Here is a 21,428-nt window from a genome sequence, read left to right as displayed (position 1 = left end):
TCTGCAGCCGCCTCTCTGCTCGGCAGTGTCTCTCTCGGAGGCTTTCTGTTCGGTACCGGGTTTGTGATGGAGCGCTGGAGGGGCAGAGTGGCTCTGGTGACCGGAGCCTCGGTCGGGATCGGGGCGGCGATCGCCAGAGAGCTGGTCCGCCAGGGGATGAAGGTGATGGGCTGCGCCAGGGACGTGGAGAAAATCCAGGTCTGAACCCTGTTCGAACTTTATTCATCTGCTTTAATGTTTATCGCTGATGGGAAATAAGAAAAACTGAACTGGTTAACTAAAGTAAGCAGGCAGATTGTAGAACATCTGATATGAAATGTCTGGAGAGGTTTTGTTTCTGGACAGGAGTGCTGGCAGCGTTGTTCTTTCATAACACAGGGGTGGGGGATACAGAGGAGTTCCTTATAAACGCCTTCTGAAGTGTTCAGATCAGCAAAATGCTGTGTTACATAATGCCATGGGATGTACCAGCAGTTCATCGCCCTCCACAGAAACGTCTTCCCTGGACGAGAAGCTGTGATTACAGCTCCTAAAAGCCTTTCATGTGATTTCCATCTTTGTCTCGTGACTCCAGAAACTGGCAGCAGAGTGTCAGAGCGCCGGCTTCAGCGGCGTTTTGGTGCCTTTTAAGTGCGACTTGACCAAAGAAGAAGAGATTCTGTCCATGTTCGCTGCCATCAAAGCTCAGCACCAAGGTGTGGACGTGTGCATCAACAACGCCGGCCTGGGCCATGCGGACCACCTGCTGTCTGGTAGAACCAGCGGCTGGAGGAACATGCTGGATGTAAGAGCTGCGGGAATCAAACCCCTTCATTTGTATTGTTTGCCAGCAGAATCTGGAGCCACTGTGTTCATGTGAGGATTCTGAGGTTGCACTTTGTAAAGTTGTACAGAAAATTCAACTGAAGGACCCAAGTGGAACTTTATTGCCTCAGGTATCGTCACATGCCCTCTCTCCTGGCCGTGCTTTCAGGTGAACGTCCTGGCGTTGACCATCTGCACACGAGAAACGTATCAGTCCATGAAGGAGAGAAACGTTGACGATGGGCACATCATACATTTGAACAGGTGCAGTTTTATCTACTGTTGACATTAAAGCTGGAGCCATCGGCCCCGTCAGCTTCAACCCTCACCGACTTGTTGCTTTATTTACTGTCAGAGGAACAAACAAAGCTCAAACGGGAATCTTTCAGTGGAGGTTGGAGTGACTTTGTGAGCGTCAGTGCTTTTCTGTGTTGCTGATTATGTGTTCAGGATCACTTCCAGACGTGTCTTGGTTCTTAAACTCACAATATGTTCTTGATGCGGAGAGATCAGGGTTGTCAAAGTGTTGAGCAGCGACCCAGACCTGGCCCCGAGCCCAGGTGTTACCTGCATGTCACGTTTATTTTTCTTTTTCCTTTTTCAGTCTATTTGGGCATCGTGTCGTCGGCTTTCCCGATCTGAATTTCTACACGGCCACCAAGCACGCGGTGACGGCGCTGACCGAGGGTCTGAGGCAGGAGCTGCGTCTCGCCAAGTCTCACATTCGAGCCACAGTAAGACTCCCAGACGCAAACCAGTTATCCACGGTGCAGAGGGGTTCGCCTCACAGCTGATGTGAGGAAGACGGTTTTTCTGATCACATGAACGCCACATTTCAGACAGAGCTTCATTGATAGACCCTCTCTGGTTGCAGTCCATTTCTCCGGGTCTTGTGGTGACAGACTTTCCCTCCAGACTCTACGTCAACGAGCCACAAAAGGCTGAGGATTTGTACAATCGTTACACGGTAGGACTGCATCTTCTGTAGAACGCTGTACATTTCCAAACATACTGAACGCTTCTGAAGCCCTGCTCTCTTCCCTGACAGCCACTGGCAGCGCAGGATGTTGCCGACGCCGTCACGTACGTCCTGAGCGCGCCGCCCCATGTGCAGGTCAGCTGTCCGCCTCGGTTCTGGACCTGATCAATGATTCTCACCTTCGCACTGATGACTGAAATAACCGTCAGATGACTGTACTCCTCGTTCTGTTTCAGATTGGAGAGGTTCTGATTCAGCCCGTGGAGGAGCTCTGGTAGCGCTACGTCAGCAGCAGCTGAACCGAGTCGTGCTTTTACTTTAGTAACATATCAGCTCTCATTTTCACATGTTGGAGTTACAGACATTTCAAATGACGTGGCACACCTGCACAATAAAATGCTTGTGTATGAAATTTATTCGACTGCATTGTTTAATGTTTCACAGGAGAGAAGTGTGTTTTCGAAGCGCTTGAAATGTGGATTGAATTCTCACAAATAAGAATTGAAAACGTCCTTAAAACCAACTACGAGGATGATGCTGATAACTCCAACCAACAGAGAAAGACAGAATCCAGTCTAACCTTGTTATATTAAAGTAGTGATTATGATAACAGCTGGAATATATTTCTTTCTGAAAACATTTTTAAATAGAGTTTTAACATCTGAATCAAGTTCTAGGAAACTGTGTCGTGGCCACTCAGGTTACATTTTGGCCTCTGAAATTGCTCATCGGTGTGGATGTGAATGACTGTGTGAAGAAATACAGACGGATGAAGCGGAATCAAAAAACTGAACAACACAAGAAACATTTCAAAAGACTGTAACAGTTCTGAAATACTGTTTATCAGGATATTTATGCTTATGTATGTAATGATTCCCGACTAGAAAGGTGTGAAGCTTTTCCCATGAGAGCTGACATTTTAATCAATGAGTCACAAAATTACCACCAAAAACACAATGTAAGAGTGGTAATACAGAGTTTTTACTACTAGAAAAGAAAGAAATGAAGCTGAAAAGACCACCAATGGGAACACAAAGGCAGTCATTGTGAAACAATCCATGTCAGAATCGGTCTCCTCCTGTCAATCCACGGCTTGTCCTCAGGGCTGCTGGGCATGATGGATTATTGGAAGCTTCATCTGATAACGTCCCGGAGAACGCATCGTCCTCTCCGCCTGCCTGACCGGAGCAGTCTGCTCATTCAAGGTTCCAGTCACATTTTCCATCGATTCATGTCTTTCCAAAGAGCTTTACTGTGGGTTTTTACCCTTTCTTTAGCTTTTAATTGAATCTCACCTCAGATTAAGCCTGAACTATCCCAGAGGAGAAGACTTGCAGTGAGCGTGTTTGAGGATTAAATCTGGATTTGTCCCTGCCTTAGTTGTTTGTGACGACCGTCTGGTTTGTCTTTACTGAATAAAACTGAAAGCGGCCGCCATCTTCCTCGATTGTTACCGTCAAAGGTTCCGCTGAAGTGGCACGGAGTGAGAAAGTGTGTTCTCATTTCAGGTCTTATTTAGACAAACCCTCCCAGATGAACGGTGCTTATGGCAGCATGTGAGCGTCAGCTGACCTGCGGATTTCAGCCCGGTCGGTATGAGAGGTGAAGGTAATGAGCTCCGAATCGTGGCCCCGAGGCCAAAGTCCTCCGTCCCCCCAGCACAGGAGCGAAGAGCAAATCCTCAACAGCTCCCTGCTCGCAGCGCGACAGGAGAAAAGCCATACTCAGACTGAAAAGGTTTGCCTGAAGCTGCTGACGGTAGATTTCCAGCTGTGTCCTGTCAGATTAATGCTATGTACTCAGTGTCACTGCTGACTGTTATATGACAGGATTCCTCACTGGATGATGATTATTCTTCCTGATGGCACTGCAATAAAAAGGTGTGCCATAGGTTTTGGTGTGTTTATTGTGTCTTGCAGGCTTTTGTAACAAGACAAACTGCTTTAATGTATTAGTAGATTAGGTTGATTTTAATTGTGAATGTGCTATTTAAATGGAGACACTGGAAAGGATGAAAACAAAGCTGTAGGAGGAAGTACACTGGAATGAAACCACAGGTCACATGACTTTTAATCAGTGGAATGAAGAAGGCCTTCAAAATCTAAGATGACACCGTGTGGGTAAATGAATAGCAGCACTGTCACCTTGGCTGACCTATTCCTGAACCTGGACCGGGGCCTGGGCCTGGCTCTGCGCCGGTGTCAAGTTTCCCTCTGGCCGCCCAGGCCTTATATGGCTTCACACTGGCTGCAGCTCTGGAGCTACACGCAGCTCTTTGGCTCCCTGAAGCTGTCAGAGAATCACATCTTAATAAAATCAGCCAGCTTGAACATATCATTGAAAATGGCAACTTTCTATCATTCAATACTCTCATCTCACAATATGGAATCAGCAGCACAGCATTTTTAGAATATCATCAACTTAAATCTATCATAGGCAAAAAGTATACCTTTAATCAATTGCAGGGACAGCTACCTCTCGGGGTCGAAGAATTCTTAAACCTCAGTTCCCCAAAGTTGCTATCAAAGATATATAAAATATTATCAAAGGTAGAAGACGAAATCTTCCTTCCGACCTTAAAATGGGAGGCTGACTTATCTAACAACTTTGACCAAAATGCGTGGTCACAAATATGTTTAAATACTTTCAAAATGACAAAGAATTCAAATATACAACTAATACAATTCAAAATTCTGCATAGAATTCATTACACAGGACGAAGGATGTTCCAGATGGGTCTATCACAATCTGATATCTGTTCACATTGCAATGATAACATGACTGACAACTACCTCCATGCCTTGTGGTCCTGCACACCAGTGCAGAGGTTCTGGCTTCAGGTGTGTGAAGACCTGTCAACATGGTTCACATGCAATATCCCTGCAACTCCCACACTGTGCCTTTTAGGTGATCTGGGTGAAATTAACATGTCGATAAACTCTGTCTACATGGTTCTCACCATCTTGTGCATCGCAAAGAAAACTATCCTTGTAAATTGGAAATCCAGAAATAATCTGAGTAACGGGCAGTTTAAGAATCTTCTATTAGATCATATCAGCTTGGAGACGATGTCTGTTCAGAGGATCAATCAGCTGAATCTGGTTCCCTCTGGTCCCCTGTGATCAGCTCCATCACTTAATGTAAGGGGAAGATGAGGGCCTCTCCACTTTGAGGGTCGGTTGTTGGTGGGGGGGCCTGATGGCTGCAGGTGGTTGGCACTGTCTTGGGGTCGGGATCTGGGCAGCTTCGCTGGGGGCTGTCTTCGTGTTTGGTTTGGATTGGGGGTGGGGGGGCCGCCGGTTGTTGGGGCTGTCTGGCGGCGGTGGGGCGGGGGCCCCGGGGGGCCGGGGTCGGCGGGTGCCGGTTCATGTCCGGGCGGCCGGGGTGTCCTGGGGCGGGTGTGGCTGGGGGCCCTGGGCCCTGGTGCCTGGGGGCTCTCTCCTTCCGTGAGGGTGAGGGGGTCGACCTGGCTGGGGGGGTCGGTCGGCTCGGGCGTGCTGCCGCGGCCTGGGTCGGTGCACGCCCTGGTGTCTGGTTGCTGCCCCGGAATTCAGGGCATCGGGGTGGGTGGTTGTGGTGGTGGGGGACAGGGGGGTTGGGGTGGATGGGTGGGGGGTGGCGGGGGAGGTGGGTGGGTGGTGGGGGACAGGGTGGGGTGGATGGGGGTGTAGATAGGGGGGTGGTGGGCTGTGGGGGTTAGGGGGTTGGGGAAGGTGCGTGTACGTGTATGTGTATATGTGTGTGGGTGTGTATGTGTGAGTATGTATATATGTTTTTGTATGTGTGGGTATTTATGTAGGTGTATGTGAGTGTGTGGGTGTGTATCTGGATATGTTTGTGTATGACTATGTATGTATGTGTGTGTGGGTATGTATCTGTGAGCGGGGTATGTATGTGTGTGAGGGTGTGTATCTGTGAGTATGTATGTATGTCTGTACGTGTGTGTATATGTGTGGGCGACTGGAGCTATGTATGAGAGAGTGCGGTGTCCTGTGGGGGGTGGCCCCGGTGGGCCTGGGGTCGGTGGGCCCTGGGTCTGGGTCCTTCTGCTGCCCCCTGTCTGTCCTCACCTTCACTCCTCCTGATGCATGATGGGTGTGTGCTTCTTGGGTCGGTGGTTCTCTGGCCATGGTCGCTGTCCGCCCTGGTCCTGGGGGGGGGGGTGGTGGCGCTCCTGGCCCTGTCCTTCATCGGGGGGCTCCTGGGTGACGGGGGTGCTGCGGCATCCCCGGACCCCCCCTCTCCCCCCCCGCTCTCATGCACACACACGTAGGGCTTTGGGAGGCGGGCTTATCAAGTTGTGTGTGGTGGAGGGGGCCATCTAAGTGGCCCCAATCACTGCACCCTTCAGTGGCTCGCCTCTCAGTCTTAATTGCACTTAGTCATCTAACACGACCAAACACATACAAACACACACATCGGGGGGTCTTGGCGCGCTGTGTCGGGGGTGGGGCTGTTCAGGTGGATGAGACTGCTCGTTTGGCCTCACTCGCGGCACGGTGTGGTTACTGACCCTCAAATTTTAATCGCAAACAACATATACTCCCATCAACACTCAAGAGACGGAGGGGGGGGAGGGAGGGCAATGGGGTCTTCTGCGCCCCCGTTTCCAGGTTCCTTCTGGTGGGGGGTGGGGCGGGGGGGGCTGTTGTTTTCCCCACAGGCCGGGGGTTTGGAGCGGCTGTGGTTTGGGGGGCTGCTGGCTCAGGGGGGTGCATACCTGTCTGCGGCGGGGGGGTGGGGGGGTGGGGGCGGCAGTTGTGGGTGGCGGGGGGTTCTGGATGTGGGGTTCGGTGTTCCCTTGCCTTCCGGGGGTGTCTCCCACAGGATGTGACAGCTGGATGACGCGGGAATGTGAGTGTATTTGGGGTAGGATGGACTGTGTGTGTGTGTGTGTGTGTGTGTGTGTGTGTGTGCGTGCGTGCGTGCGTGCGTGCGTGCGTGCGTGCGTGCGTGCGTGCGTGCGTGTGTGTGTCTGTGTGTGTGTATGTGCGTGTGCGTGCTTGTTAGCGTGTGCATGAGAGGGTGTGAGTGTGTTGGAATGTGAGTGTGTGTGTGTGTGCGTTTGGTTTAGGGATGAGTGGTTGTGTGTGTGCGTGTGTGCATGTGTGTGTGTCAGTATGAGTGAGTGGGTGTTGGGTTGGGGCGGGGGGGAGTGAGGCGGGAGAGGACAGGGGGTGGGAGGGGTGGGCCGGGCGGGGGGGTGGGTTCCGGGTGGGGGTCGTGGGGTGGGGGGTGGGGTGGGGTGGGGCGGGTTTGGGCGGGGGGGGGGTGGAGTGGGGTGGGGGGGGGGGGGGTGGGGGGGGGGGGTGATGCCCTGGATCTCGGGGTGCGTGGCCGGAGCGCTGGGGGGTGTACTGGCCCGGGGTGGGTAGCCGCCCGTGTGGGCTGGTTCTCCCGGGTGGGTCATAGCCCTTCGCCTGGGTGGGGGGTTGGCTCCTGGGCTCTTGGGCCTTGGGCTCTCGGCCCTGCCCGCCCCGGGCGTCCGGCGCCCGGGGTGGACCGGCTCCTGCCGGTCGTGGCTCCGCGGGGCCCGGGCCCCGGGACTGCCGGGGTCCCCGGCCGGGGCTTTCCTCTGCCCCGTTTCTGGACTGGAGCGTGGGCGTCTGCCTGGGGGGGCGGCTTGGATCCGGGCTCTGTGATGTCCGCCGGCTGTCTGGGCTCTGAGGGCCTCTCTGGCCTGCTTCTGGCCTTCTCAGAGGTCAGAGGTCATATATGCATGATCACTATCACCATCACTGTCACCATCATATTCACATGATCACGTTGATCTTTAATCACTCTTTACATACTGGGTTACCTTGTCTTCTTGTGGTGGTTAGACTAATGGTGATCTGTAGCAGACCTCTCTTGATGCACGCCCCGAGTTTACTACTAGTTACGACTAGCTATATTAAAAAAAAAAAAATACGGTTTGTGGTGTCCTTGCATTTCCCTCCTCCCCTACACCTCCTTTTATTTTTGTGGCCTGGTCTGTTCACTAATATGGTTTGGAAAAAAAGGGGGAAAAAAAAAAAAAAAAAGAAAAAAAAAAAAAAAAATGTATGTATGGTTCTGTAATTTTCTGTGTTGGTTGTCGGCTCTGTTTTTGTGTTGTCTAGATTGGGGGTTTGGGATTGTTCTAGGTTGCGTGTGGTGCGTCGACAACACTGTTTTGTATTGTGACTTTGTACATAGGTTGTGCCGCCCCCCCCCCCCTTCCGTTCTCCCTCTCTTTATCTTTCTCTCTTTCTGTCCCTGCTCTCTGAGCGTTTCCGTCCCGGTCCTGTCCGGTAGCCATGCCGGATGCCAGCTTTAAATAAAGGCAGCAGCAGGAGGAGACTCAGTCTCATCCGGCTGCTAATATTAAAATCTGTTTGGATAGTAAAAGGCTACAATCATACAATATTGCACGCCCCAGCTACCGAACAGGACAAGGGAAAAAAAAAAAAAAATAAAAAAAAAATAAATAAAAATTTGATCCTACCTTGTAGGGGCAAAGCCTATGCTTGAAGCCCCTACGGCTTCTACCCGGAGTTTCGGCAGACACGCTGGCACTTGAATGGAGTGAATAAGGTGGCTGAGGCAATCGTTTGCTTCATAGAAATGCGTCCATTTATTTCCACTACTCACATTTTACCACAGAACACGAATCATATAGCGATGGCGAGGCAGCAGCGACAGCGGTCAAAACCGTGTTTCCTCTCACGGGCAGCAACACCTGTCAGGCCGTGATTACTTCCTATTTATGGCTTCCGGTGCTAATTGGCTCCAACACACCAGCCCCTAATTGTTACTGGTGCATAAACATAACAATTCCAACATAGATTATTGAAGGAGCCATAACATAAAACAACTTAAATCATAATATAAACCATAGCTGGTTATACTTCATGCAATAAACACAGCTTAGTCACAGGTCTTTCCATCACACTAGTTTTCGTCTGTAACTTGACAGAGAAATTGACCCCATTTGCCATGACAACTGTAGTACTTTGCACCACGAAAACCCGAGACATCCATGATGACGTGAATAACACCACCAGCTACAAGATTCCTTTTCCTCTGCTGAACCGATAAAGAGCATTTATGCACACATCAGTATTCTTTGAGTCTTACATCCTTTGGCATCCAGACTGCTTATGTTCCATCTCCAAAGAACAGGTTTTTCCCAATTTTTCCTCCATTGAATTCTTTACATCAATGTGACGTTTGGTGATTGCCTTTTGCTTTCTCTGAAGTTCAGACCTTGTGCGGTCCTCTTCTTTCGCTTTCCTTCTGCTTTGCAACTCGGCTCTCAGTTTGTCTAGCACAGCTGCCAGGTCCTTGAAACATCTTCGCACCTGCTTCAGCTGGAATCGCAAGTCGACCGTGAACTTCGTGTCTCTGACAGCATCATCCTCATGTCTGCAACTGATCTTGTACACCTGACTGGAGAAGCAGCTCCTCTCTGTGTCGATCTTCTTATAAACGTCTGCAAGCTTCAGGTGAACATCAGTTGATTGTGATGTTGCTTCATTCAGAAGGAATTTCAGATGACTTTTGTCCTGCAAGCTGAGTTTTTGCAGGAGGGCATAACAATGGCGCTCATCTTTAAGCTCTTTATTAGTGACATCCAGGCGTTTCTTGAACAACACACTTGGATGCGCTTCAATCTGCTGCTTCTGTTTCAGATTGCTGTGGGCCACTTTCTTCTCTGGAAACATGACTGGTGACTTCTGCTTCTCAGAAGACACCTGTACAGCTTCTGTTCTTTCCTCATTGTCTGCATCAATACAGAGTTTCACAGCTCGCTTCAGAGAAGCATATCCCTTTTCAGTCACCTCATTGACGTACGCTGAATGTTTCTTGTACAGCTCTGGAATTTTCAGAAACTTCTTCAGTCCATGAAGTCTATGCTTTTCCATAGCAAACTGACTTGGAAGTTGAACATCAGGTTCTTTGAATGGAAACTTCGAGGAGTACCTCACATCCTGCACCACTGCAGAGGGTTCCATGCCCACTGATGTCTTCTCATTGAAGTCATGTTTGCCTTGACTGTTTGACATGTGTTCGAGTGTCGTCACAGAAATCCTGCTGACAACAACAGAAGAATGCTTGACTTTATTGCTCTCACCATTATCACCTAAAGGACCATTAATGACCCAACCTAACACTGTTCTTATAGCATATGGGCCATCTCCACAGCAGTTGACAATCTCCCATGGTTCCAGTAACTTGGGAGCGTTGCTACCTATCAACAAGTCAACGTCAGCGTTTATGTTGTGGATATGTATCCTAGACAAGTAAGACCATCTTTTTAAGTCAGCAGTGGTGGCGATGTTATCTGAAGAGGCTGGAATTTGCTTTTGTGTGAGGACCTTTGGCAAAGAATAGAACTTATTAGCTTCCAGCCCCGACACTTTCAGACCGACCAAAGAATAGGACGGAACAAGCCTTTCCTGTCCCATGGTTTTTAGCAGAAAATGAGTTCTTGTTCCCGTCATCTTCAACCTTCGCATGAGATTTTCAGAACAAAAGGTTGCCGTACTGCCAGGATCTAAAAAGGCATAAGTCTTTATGATCTCATTTCCCTTTGCTGATTTAACCTGTACTGGAATGATGGAAAGTAAGCATCTCTCTTGACCAGCCCCTGTACGACCACACAGCTGAGGAGGAACCTGTAATTTTGTCTCTGATAAACCAGTTATTTGTTCACACTGTTCGCTTGGCTTTTCGATGTGAAGCAGAGTCGGATGCTGTTGTTCACACACCTCACACCACAAGCGTTTGGTACACTCACGGCTTAAGTGACCAGAGCACAGACACCCAAAACACACTCCTTTTTCCTTTAAGAAGTGGATCTTTTCTCTGTGCTTCTTTTTCTTAAATTGATTACACTTCTCCAACAGATGAGCACGTGAACAGTAAAGACAACTCAAGACCTCCTTTTTCTTGACATTTGTAACCAGTTTCTCATCCACGGCTTCCACAGTCGCAGCAAAGGTACTTCCTTTCATTCTTATCTTTGACTGAGGTTTCATGTTGAGATTCTTCACACCAACTGTGGGTTTTGAGGCATATTCCAGATCTCCAAAGATCGGATCAGACAGAATTCTTACATGTCTTTCCAAAAAGGAAACCACATCCACAAAATGAGCCCTGTCATTTGTGGCTTCAAAAATATCATGTGCTTTGCATCTCCACTGATCCCTGAGTTTGAATGGTAGCTTTGACACAAGCAGTTTCATGCTGGTCGGCATGTCCAGCTCTATCATGTAATCCAGCTCCTCCATAACATTACAGCAACCACGCAAGAACATGGCATAAGCTTGCATGGCTTTGCGATCTTCAGCTCTTATAGCTGGCCAGGCTAGAGCCTTCTCAATGTACGCTCTTGCAATCTTATATTCATTGCCAAAATGTTCTTGTAGCAGAGCTTTCGCGACGATGTATCCACGCTCAGGAGCCATGTGCTGACAGCTTCTAACCAGTTCCTCAGGTTGTCCTGCTGTAAACTGTTCCAGATAGTACAAGCAGTCAGCTCTACTGGCTTTGTCCTCAACACCTTGTTCAAATGCTTTAATGAAAGCTTTGTACTGGAGTGGATCACCTTCATACACCGGAATGTCCCGTATAGGCAGGGACAGTAAACGCTGCTGATTTACAAGAGCGCTTGTGATCTCATTTTGTCTATGCATTATGGTTACAACGTCTCCAGCAGGTATTTGATTGTTTTGCAGTTGATCCAAACATTGAGCGTCTGCTTTATTTAACCAAGCTGCTGTTGCACCAGGTTGTGAAGCTGTTGTTGGGTTTAAAGATCTTTGTTGTTGTGTGTCAGCACACATATTCAGCACATGTCTTTCTTGAGTGTCTGTTCTCTTAGGTTTTGTGACCATTGCTGATTGTTTCTTCTCTGTGTGCGTTTGTTTTGAAGCTGCAGGTTCATATTCCTTTGCCATAGGGTCAAGAGTGTTGCTTGTTGTCATTTTCCTTTTCTCCTTCTCCAAGTAAGAGTTCATGCCATCTGCTGATCCATGAGAAGAACTTCTTTGATCCGAGAACTGCAGAACTTCCAGCTTAGCAGTGGAGGCAGCCAGCTCGGTTTCCAGTTCAAGCTGCTCTTTTTTTCGTCTTATTTGTTGTTCTTGTTCCTCCAGTGCATGTTGTTCTTGCTCCTTTTTCCTCCTTAGTTGTTGTTCTTGTTCCTCCAGTGCATGTCGCTCCTTTAACGATGACATGCGAGCGAGAAGTGCAGCTCTCTCGGCAGCAGCTTTAACTCGTGCAGAGGAAGTTGTACTTGACCTGCAGCTGGATACACTCTTGTTCCTGATTTTACCTGCATTCGAAACACTGTCGTTGGGATTGATGTCATCCTGATGAGACACTCTCCCCTCATGACTGACTGCATCACTTTCACGCACACCATCACCTGACAACCAGCCCTGAGTGTTGACAATAAACTCATCATTGAACATCATTTTCGCTTTAAACCATATTTCATGTCGCTCTTTCTCAACATGTGGCAATAAACTCAAAACAGAACCATGAATTAACCTTATTTCAGTACATAACTTAAGTAAATGATCAAGACCACTTTGCACATCTCCCACTTTGCATTCTTGCATCCAACCTTGTATCTTGTCTCTTAACTGAGAAGCTTTGCTCAGTTTACCCTTTCTGTCATGCTGCAAACACTGCAATTTATGTGCAAGAGCTTTGGCAGAAAGCTTTGGCAATCTTTTAGTCAGTTGTGTGTCACTATAGCTGGTCACTGCGTCCAGTGCACCAACTGTGGACACGTTCACACCAGAATGTGTGTCTTGTACGATGCGCTTTTCCATTTAAACAAAATAGTCAGAGTCAATCAACAAAAAGAAATGCTGCAGCGTCGTTGTGTTTTGTTCATTTGCTCCCACAACCAAGGTTTGGGTTTATGCAAGTAATGTGTGCGCACTAAGTTTTATGGCCAATTATCATATGGTAGCGCTCTCCATACCTTGTCCAGAAGAGTCAGCTCCATGATCCATTCAAAAGAAATCCCACGGCGTCCTCAGCGCTGCACAATTAAAGAAAGGCACACCTGGCTCCTTGCCAGGCTCCGTCTCCGACGCTCACTGCCGCACCGCAGCGGCCGCTCGGCCACCCCGCTGCTCGGCTCCGCTCCTCCACGGCCTCCGTGCCCAACGATGCCGCGAAGCGGGGCTCCTCCACTCCGGTGTCCTCTCCGGCAGGTGAGCAGATCAGGCGTCGTTGATGTGGCATCCGCCCCTCCGGTGTCCTCTCCGGCAGGTGAGCTCCGCAGCGCCGCGGTGACGCACCCCCACTCCGGCGCGCTCTCCGGCAGGTGAGCAAACCTGGCTCCGCTGATGTGGCGTCCGCCCCTCCGGTGTCCTCTCCGGGAGGTGAGCGAACCAGGTGCCCCTGTGGCACCTCCACCCCGACGGGTGAGCTCCTGCGTGCACTCCCCAATCGTGCACTCAGCCGCGTCTCTCCTGTCTGGTGCGCTCTCCGACACCAGTGCGGCGCGCTGACAGGTGTGCTGCTCACAGCGTGATCCACATGCGGCTTTCCACCAGGACCATGAGTTCTTAGTCCAGCGTAACCTCCTTATGAGGAAACGGTTTTGACTTGAATGTAGGGGCAAAGCCTATGCTTGAAGCCCCTACGGCTTCTACCCGGAGTTTCGGCAGACACGCTGGCACTTGAATGGAGTGAATAAGGTGGCTGAGGCAATCGTTTGCTTCATAGAAATGCGTCCATTTATTTCCACTACTCACATTTTACCACAGAACACGAATCATATAGCGATGGCGAGGCAGCAGCGACAGCGGTCAAAACCGTGTTTCCTCTCACGGGCAGCAACACCTGTCAGGCCGTGATTACTTCCTATTTATGGCTTCCGGTGCTAATTGGCTCCAACATACCTAATTTTTCAAATTAACTTTTACTCTTATTTTGTGTGGAGTAGGGATGTGCGATACCACTTTTTTTCAGACCGATACCAAGTACGAGTACTTCATCTTCAGTACTCACAGATACCGATACTTGCATACCGATACTTTATATACATAAAATGTAAAATAATGCAATGAGATTATTTTTGAAAATGAATTTTATTTCCAATAAAAAGGCAGCCCAGCCACTACGTTTAAGTCCAAAATAATAGTCTGAAAAATAAAACAAGCAACTCTGAGTTTGCACTTATTTAAATGAAATTAAGTGCAAGATAAAACAATTTCTCTGAGTTTTACACTTTACATAAACTAAGGTTTTTAAATGTACTAATTTTAATGATTTTTTATGAACTAAAGTCAAAGATAGAAAAACCCGAGTTTAAAGAGTTGCTCGTGTTCTCTGTGCTGCTCTCGGATCTCTGCTCTTCAGTTTCTCGGTCTTCTGCAGAGTTTGCCGTCGCCGGAGTTTTCTTTTTTCCAGCACAACAGCGTCAGACTCTCGTCCACAAGCTTCGCCCTGAGGTGTTTAAACAAATTACTAATGGTAAATGAACAACATCGCGCACCTCCTTTAGCAATTTTAGCATTGCAGAGTTAGCATTCTGCAAAGCTCGGCTCGTTTTCACTTGTATAAAAGAATTTCCACACCGGCGGAGTTTTGGTGAGACGAGCAGCCGTTCTGGATTCATCCTGTTGTCTCTGCTCTGGATGAGACTCATGGAGAAGTCAGCCCGCTGCAGTGTAGCCCTGTGCCTGTCAGCGCTCCAGAGAGGAGCTTCTTCCTCCTTCATGTTTGTCGGCAGCTTGCATCCCATTTGGTTGCACTACCGCCAACTGCTGGTGAGGAGGGCTTACTACGCGTGGGGTTTTCTTGCCGTGAGTATCGGCGGCTGGCATCGGTAGCCTTCACGAGTACCCGATACCTTGAAATAAGGCCAGTATCGGCCCGATACCGATACCTGGTATCGGTACTCGCACATCCCTAGTGTGGAGTAATGCTTAAAGGAATTTCCCTCTGGGATTAATGAAGCACTTCTATTCTATTCTGTCAAAATTGCTGAAAAAGAAGGATGAAACCACTGAAATCAGGCACAAAAACAACTGAGAACGCAGAAGAAAGAAAAACACCCCCGACCATTCAGGACTTTATTACTGACACACACAAATCACTTTCACCAATCAAACTCGTGTGATTCTGTCTATTCCCATGATTCCAGTGCAGAGTGAGGAGTTTATATTGAGAGGATTGAAATGTACTGCAGTGTTGATCTGTAAGCCGCGAGCCGCTCAGGCCATTCTCCTCTTCAGCAGGGCAGCTTTCCTCCTCTTCTTCCTGGCGAACTGTGCTCTGGCTCTCTGGATGGTCCAGCCGACGGGGCTCAGGGTGGGCTCTGCTGCGGCCGTCAGCGTTTCGGGTCGGGTTTGTCCTGCTCCGACACCGACTTTCCTCCTCCGTGAGGTTTGCTTTCCGACTCCCTGCCGGCGGCGTTTGGTGGCCTCGGTTGAGGCGGCTGTCGGAAAGAGGCCGGGTTCATGTTGGGTTGCTCTTCTTTGCGCTGCAGTGGTGCTTTCAGGCAATTCAGGGAAAGGGCTCAAGGGAAATGACAGGATTTAACCCGGAGGAGGAGGAGGAGGCAGGGTTTTCCTCCTCCTCTTCCTCAGAGTCTTCTCCCTGGACTGCAGCCTCTGTACGCTGCTCAGTGAGCTGTTGAGCCACGCCTTGCCTGTGTGAAGCTGCCTGTGTGTGACGGGTGGTACGGTGGACAGCGCCACCTCCAGGTCGACCGCGGAGGAACCCTGTGCTGCAGGAAGCACCAGTGGAGAGGCAGAGCTGCCCGTCCTCCGGTCCTCTCCTCCCTTTGACCTGCTGGGTTGGAGGGTGGGGGGGCCGGCAGCGCCGACCGCCGGCCGTGTGTCCGTCAGGCTTTGCCGTGCCGTCGTGGCGGAGCCGATGTTGGTCCGGACGGGAGCGGCAGTGACCTTTTCTGATGGGGTCACTGCAAAGCTGTCCCCAGCCTGGAGGACGAGTCTCCCTGCCTTTCTCTGTCCTCTGCCTCCTGTCTTTCTGTGTTTTCTGTGGGGTGACGGTCCGGCTGGCCCCGGAAAGCGACCGTCCCTCCGCCGCCACGCCCGGTTCCAGCCGTGCAGGAGCTTCCTGCTCGTCCGCGGCTGGTTCGTCTTTCATGACTTGGTTGGACGGCTCATCTCTTCCTTCCAGCTCAAACTCGCCGTCGCCCACTCGGTTAGAGTTTGTGCTGGACTGGTCGCGTCTGTGTGACTCGCTGATGAAGTTACTCAGCGTCTTCATGTGGTCGGTTTTGCCGCCGGAGGGGGAAACGGCGGCTCCCTCCTCCAGCCTGACTCCGGCCTGCTGCTTCCTCTTCCTCCCTTCCGCTTTACTTTTGGGCTTCTTGTCAGTTTTCTGGTTCTTGCCTGAATTCTTCCTCTTCTTCTTCTTCTTCTTCTTCTTCTCTGAGCGCTGCGCCTCGCCTTTGTCGGACTCGGCGTTGGAGCTCTGAGACGTGGAGACGGTGGCGAGCACCTTGATGAAGTCTTCGGCCGCGGTGACGACGTTTCTCAGAGAAGGCTCGTCGGGGCCCGGCGCGGCGGACGGAGTGGGACTCCCGGCTTTCTCCTCGCCGCTGCTGCTCGTGGACTCTCTGGCGTGCGGAGGAGTCATCGTCAGCTCATCGATGACGTCGATTCCTCCGAAGTCGTAGGGCACGGCGTCCCTCAGCACGGCCACGGGGAGCTGCTCGTATCGACTGCACCTGGCCGGGGGGGAAAACAGAGGCGGATTGAGCGCGGCTCAGCTCGGCACGCCGCAAATCGTCTTAACGGTTCAGGCTGATACCTCCATTCCATACCAGTGCCGCTCCGCACACTGCTCCTCGTACACCAAGTCGAAGCAGGGAACGCCGATGACATTGAAGAAGGCCTGGCCCACCACCCTGGAGGACGTGTCGTTCACCCTCCTCAGACAAGCCTTCAGGCTGCGGAGGCCACAGAGCAATCAGTCACAAGGAGAACCTGCATCGACCGACCTGACGCCTTCATTAGGTATCGACCGAGCTGCCGCCACGTTCACCAATCGATCAGGTTTATTGATTTCAGAGTTAATCTATTCAGCCATACATGAAGCAGCTGCTGCTCTGGAGGCTCTCTGCCTGCTTTCTGCTTGACGTAGAAAACAGTCCAGTTGCATATGACTGTGAAATCTTCTTTAACAGTTCACTCCTCTCAGTAACTCTGCTCTCTCGATTTTCTCCCCTCTGTTCTCAGTGCATTTCTCCAGGTCGAGTGGAATCAGATTTTTTTAACAGGTTGTACGTAGACTGCCCTGACAGAGCTTCTGGGTTCGCTGCGTTTAAGGTGTGTTTTATTCTGCTGTACCTCTAACGGCTGTGGAGCTTCCTGTTTACGTCCTGGTTTCCTGTCTGACAGGCTCTGGAAGCTGTCGATATTGTTAACGCGGTGGTGTACGTCCTGGGAACTCCTCCCCATGTGCAGGTGTGTGTGATCCTCACTGTATTTCCTCCAGGTACCGACAGACACAGTGGCTTTCTCTACTGATGAATTTATTGAATCCATCTTGTCACAGATACATAAATCACACCGTGAAAACTATAAAAACAAAAAGACATCAATTAGCTTCGAGAAAATAAAGACCATTGGCAAAATAAATCTATTACAAAATAAACTGAAAACATACCTCGTTGGCTGAGTACCGAAAGAGGAAATAACCTTGGTTCTTCTTTCTTCTTAGTATTTCTTAAACCTTCTTAAACTTTCAGCTCTTTCTCTTAACTTTTCTCATGCTTCTTTTCTCTCTCTGAGATCGCTTCTTCTAGTACAATAAAACTCTTATCAAGCATACAAAGGCTTACTCTAGCACCACAGCGCCCCTTATTGGCACAAAACCACAATGACATCAAAATACAAAGAAAAATACAGAGAAATTATAAAGTGGCAGTTACACTCACCTCTCTCGCATTTTGTAAAGCTGCTCCTTCAGCAGTCAGAATAACTGCAGTTTACTTAATAACATCAACATTTTCTTTCAGATCGGAGATGTTGTGATTCGACCCAGGCAGCCATTCTGAACCTGCACCATGTGACGCCTCTTTTGACCTGTTGAGGGACAAACCTTTGATATGTCTTCTCATCTTAAAAAAACAAACTATATCTCATCAAGAAGTGCAAGTTTTACCTTTGTGAAACAATAAAACCAGTACAAGAATATTGTTAGTTTCTTATTTATAGAGGAACAATGAGTGGCTGGAAAATATTGTTGTGCTGTGGGCTTTTGGAGTGTTGTGGCCTCTTCCGGCCGTGCGTGGGTTTGACGCAGTGAGCACAACAAGGATCGTCTTTTCCAAACACTTTATCTACTTCGGTAGAAAAACAAGGCAAAAACAGGCTTTTACAACGGCATCCATGGACTGGGTTGGGTTGTGGTGTCTGGCTCAGGCACAGAACGGCAGATCAGCCCGTCCATGCAGGGAACCATCAGCACCGTACAACAACCAACAACAGACTGAACAGTTACGTCACAACACGGACAACATCTACGTGCGCGCTCACGCGACATGCACTAACAGTAACAAAGATAAACAATAATAAAAGATAACACATTCACAAAAACACAGAAGGGCAAACTTATTAATTATTAATCTGCCTCACACTACCCCCCTCCGGGAGTACTGAGTCCCTTCAGTACAGGTGAATCAAATAAACAGATCATGCAAAACTGAAAAACTTAGTCGGATCAAATCTTACAATCATTAACACAATAAGTTCAAACAGTGAACTTTTTTTTTTTCTCTTTTCTCAGAATTTGCAACTCAGAATCATGACTTCAATCAATTGAAGAACCATTCAGTCTTTAATTCCGGTATCTCTCTGGTTTGTGAACAACTCGTCCACTGGAGGTCTTCACCGTGTTCTCGCGAGTTCTTCTGACCTCTTGTTCCTGGTTCTGCTTCCAGTTCAGAGCTTCATGCTGAGGAATCTCCTCTCGATCACATGACTTCTGAGATGTCTCATTGTCTCCTGGCTCACCAGCAATGTTCTCTTGTAGAAGCAGCTCTGCGAAGGATGAAGCATCCAACTCTGGTGACTGTTTCACAGGCTCTTTGGATTTCTGCAACACTTGACTCCTCATGAACCCAGACAGGGACCATGTCACTGTCGTATGGTTTAAGTCGATCATGATGCATTATCTTGCTGCGTTTCCTCTCTTGGATCTTGTAGAGCACAGGACTGCAGCATTCAGATATGATGAGGGGGCCTTTCCAAGGTGCTTGAAGCTTAGGACTTTGTCCCTTTATCTTGGTGTCGTCCTTTACATAGACTAAATCCCCCACACTGTAGGAATGCTCTAGTGCCCGAACATCATACGTCCTCTTCTGGCGCTCCTGTGCTGTGCGAAGATGCTCTCGCAGTATTTTGGGCCGCCTTTAGACCTTCTTCCAGGTTGTAGAGGAAATCTGCCACCTCCATTCTGTCAGATTTTAGCTCTGCCGCACCGGACTGGATATCTTGAGGTTGATGGACTTCTCTTCCGAGCATCAGCCGGTTAGGTGTGAACCCAGTGACTGCATGCTGTGAGCTGCGATAGGCGGAGGTGAATAGTGGCAGCTGCTCGTCCCAGTTCTTCTGATTCTGGTCCACGTAGCATCGGATCATTTGCAGCAAGGTTCGGTTGAACCGCTCTACCTGCCCATTGGAGGCAGGGTGATAAGGAGTGGTCCTGGTTTTGGTGATCTGCAAGAGCTTGCATACACTTTGGAACAGACAGCTCTCAAAGTTGCGACCTTGATCAGTGTGCAACTCGAGGGGTACCCCAAACCGGGAAATGAAGTCGTACACAAGTCTCTTTGCTGTTGTCTCTGCCCTTTGGTCTGGAACTGGGAAGGCTTCAACCCATCTGGTGAACTGATCGATGATGACGAGGATGTATTTGTTTCCACAGCTCGATATTGGAAATGGGCCAAGGATGTCTAGATGGAGACGGTCCAGAGGTGCTCCAGCTTGGTAACTCTGCAGCTTGGCTCGTTTCACTGGCCCTTTGGACTTGCATGCATTGCAGTGATGACACCTCTTTATGAACAGTCGAACATCTTCACCCATCCCATACCAGTGGTAGCTCTGCCGCAAACGCTCAAGGGTTTTTGCTTCTCCCAGATGACCAGAATGAGGCGGGTTGTGGCAAGCTCGCAGGACTTCTTGTTGCATGGATGCCGGGACTAGCAACAGCAGAACTGGCTGTGGGGCTCCCAGTCTCTCCCAGGAATAGTAGAGAACTCCTTGTCGCTGCACAACCTGGGGCCAGCAGAGCCAGAACTTCCTCACGGCAGGGCTCTCCAGTGTCACCTGATCTTTAGTTGGAAGAATCCCCTTTTCTTTCCAAACATACAGAATGGAGAGGACAGGATCAGCCTTCTGAAGTTCAGCCAGCTCTTGTGGGTGGACAGATTGAAGCCAGTTAACTTCTGGAATCCTTGACATAGATTGAGGTGACTGGCCTGTTTCTATTGGCTGCACGTTATCGACACTCGTCTCACTGCCGGTTTGGACACACCTCACTGCCAGTGGCACCACATCATCTTTGAACCTTGACCACTGATCATGAAGTCTCTGGCAGTGCTTGTATCCTTGACATGGCAGGTCGGACAGTTTCTTCCCAGCTTGGTAGCAGTCACATTCATTTGAGTGTTCTTTGGTTCGTCTCGACATGGCATCAGCATTTGAATGCTGGCGGCCTGCTCGATGCTCGATATCGAAGTCGTACTGACTCAATTCCTCCAGCCAGCGGGCCAACTGACCTTCAGGGGACTTGAACCGAAAGACCCAGGTAAGACTGCCATGATCTGTTCTCAGTAGGAACTTCCTGCCCAATAGGGAGTGGCGGAACTGCCGAGTGAAGCGGACAACAGCAAGCAGCTCACATTTGGTGACGCAATACCTCTGCTGAGCAGGTGTAAGAAGACTGCTGGCATATGTCAGAACTAGGGCTGTCACGATATCAAATTTTCTCTTCACGATTATCATGGGCAAAAAATATCACGATAACGATATTATCACGATATCAGCAAAAATTTTACTAATAATGGTACAAGCATTCAGATTCATCTTTAATTTTATTTTTGTTTGTTTTCCCTCTTTTCCCAGATGAATTACATTCACAATCCCTGTCAAATGAGGTGTTGAAACAATATGAGAACAGTAACTGTACAACTGCATACCAAAAATGTAGTTACACTCAACTAATTAAAATCTGATGAACTGATTAACAGAGGATCCACAGCAGAGGCGTAATTTACGTAGGGTTGGTGGGTTATGAAAACCGACGGGCCCTGTTGGGGTGAAATCCTGTACCACCACCACACTGCCCAGAATTTTTGTTTGTTTGTTTAAATCTGAGGCAGAATGAGCAGCAGCTGCTTCTCTCCAGCCAGAGGCGCCGCTACTGGCTAGGGCCCTGAGCTGAAGGGGGCCCCGAGGAACGGCTGACATCAGTCAATTTCAATGACAAATTTAAGGCACTACACTAGACGCTGCAACGACAACGTGTCGAAAATCCCCCGCATGGGGCCCTTTCCAATTACTCACCAGTTAGTTGCTAGAAGGGGGCCGGCGGAGAAGACGGCGGATATCAGCGACACAACGTGAAACCCCCCGGACACATTACAATGACACGTCTGGAACCTACCTAATGGGGCCCC

At 49.4% G+C, this 21,428-nt stretch overlaps 1 protein-coding gene across 1 annotated transcript; it reads left to right on the top strand.

Annotated features, from left to right (window-relative positions):
- LOC115399970 (dehydrogenase/reductase SDR family member 11-like) lies at positions 1–2,196 on the top strand. Its single transcript, XM_030107635.1, has 7 exons — positions 1–198; positions 575–784; positions 974–1,068; positions 1,409–1,538; positions 1,679–1,771; positions 1,853–1,918; positions 2,020–2,196. The coding sequence occupies exons 1-7, from the start codon at positions 67–69 to the stop codon at positions 2,059–2,061; spliced, it is 768 nt and encodes a 255-aa protein (XP_029963495.1). The 5' UTR covers positions 1–66; the 3' UTR covers positions 2,062–2,196.
- The last annotated feature ends 19,232 nt before the right edge of the window (positions 2,197–21,428 follow it).

This window comes from Salarias fasciatus, chromosome 14 (genome assembly GCF_902148845.1).
Source record: "Salarias fasciatus chromosome 14, fSalaFa1.1, whole genome shotgun sequence".
NCBI classification, from domain to species: Eukaryota; Metazoa; Chordata; class Actinopteri; order Blenniiformes; family Blenniidae; genus Salarias; species Salarias fasciatus.
This window is presented reverse-complemented; position numbering and strand designations above follow the sequence as displayed.

Coding starts and splice junctions, on each gene's coding strand:
- LOC115399970 (XM_030107635.1), top strand. CDS start 67: ATGGAGCGCTGGAGGGGCAGAGTGGCTCTGGTGACCGGAGCCTCGGTC. Junction 785..973: donor GCTGGAGGAACATGCTGGAT/GTAAGAGCTGCG, acceptor CCGTGCTTTCAG/GTGAACGTCCTGGCGTTGAC. Junction 1,069..1,408: donor CACATCATACATTTGAACAG/GTGCAGTTTTAT, acceptor TTCCTTTTTCAG/TCTATTTGGGCATCGTGTCG.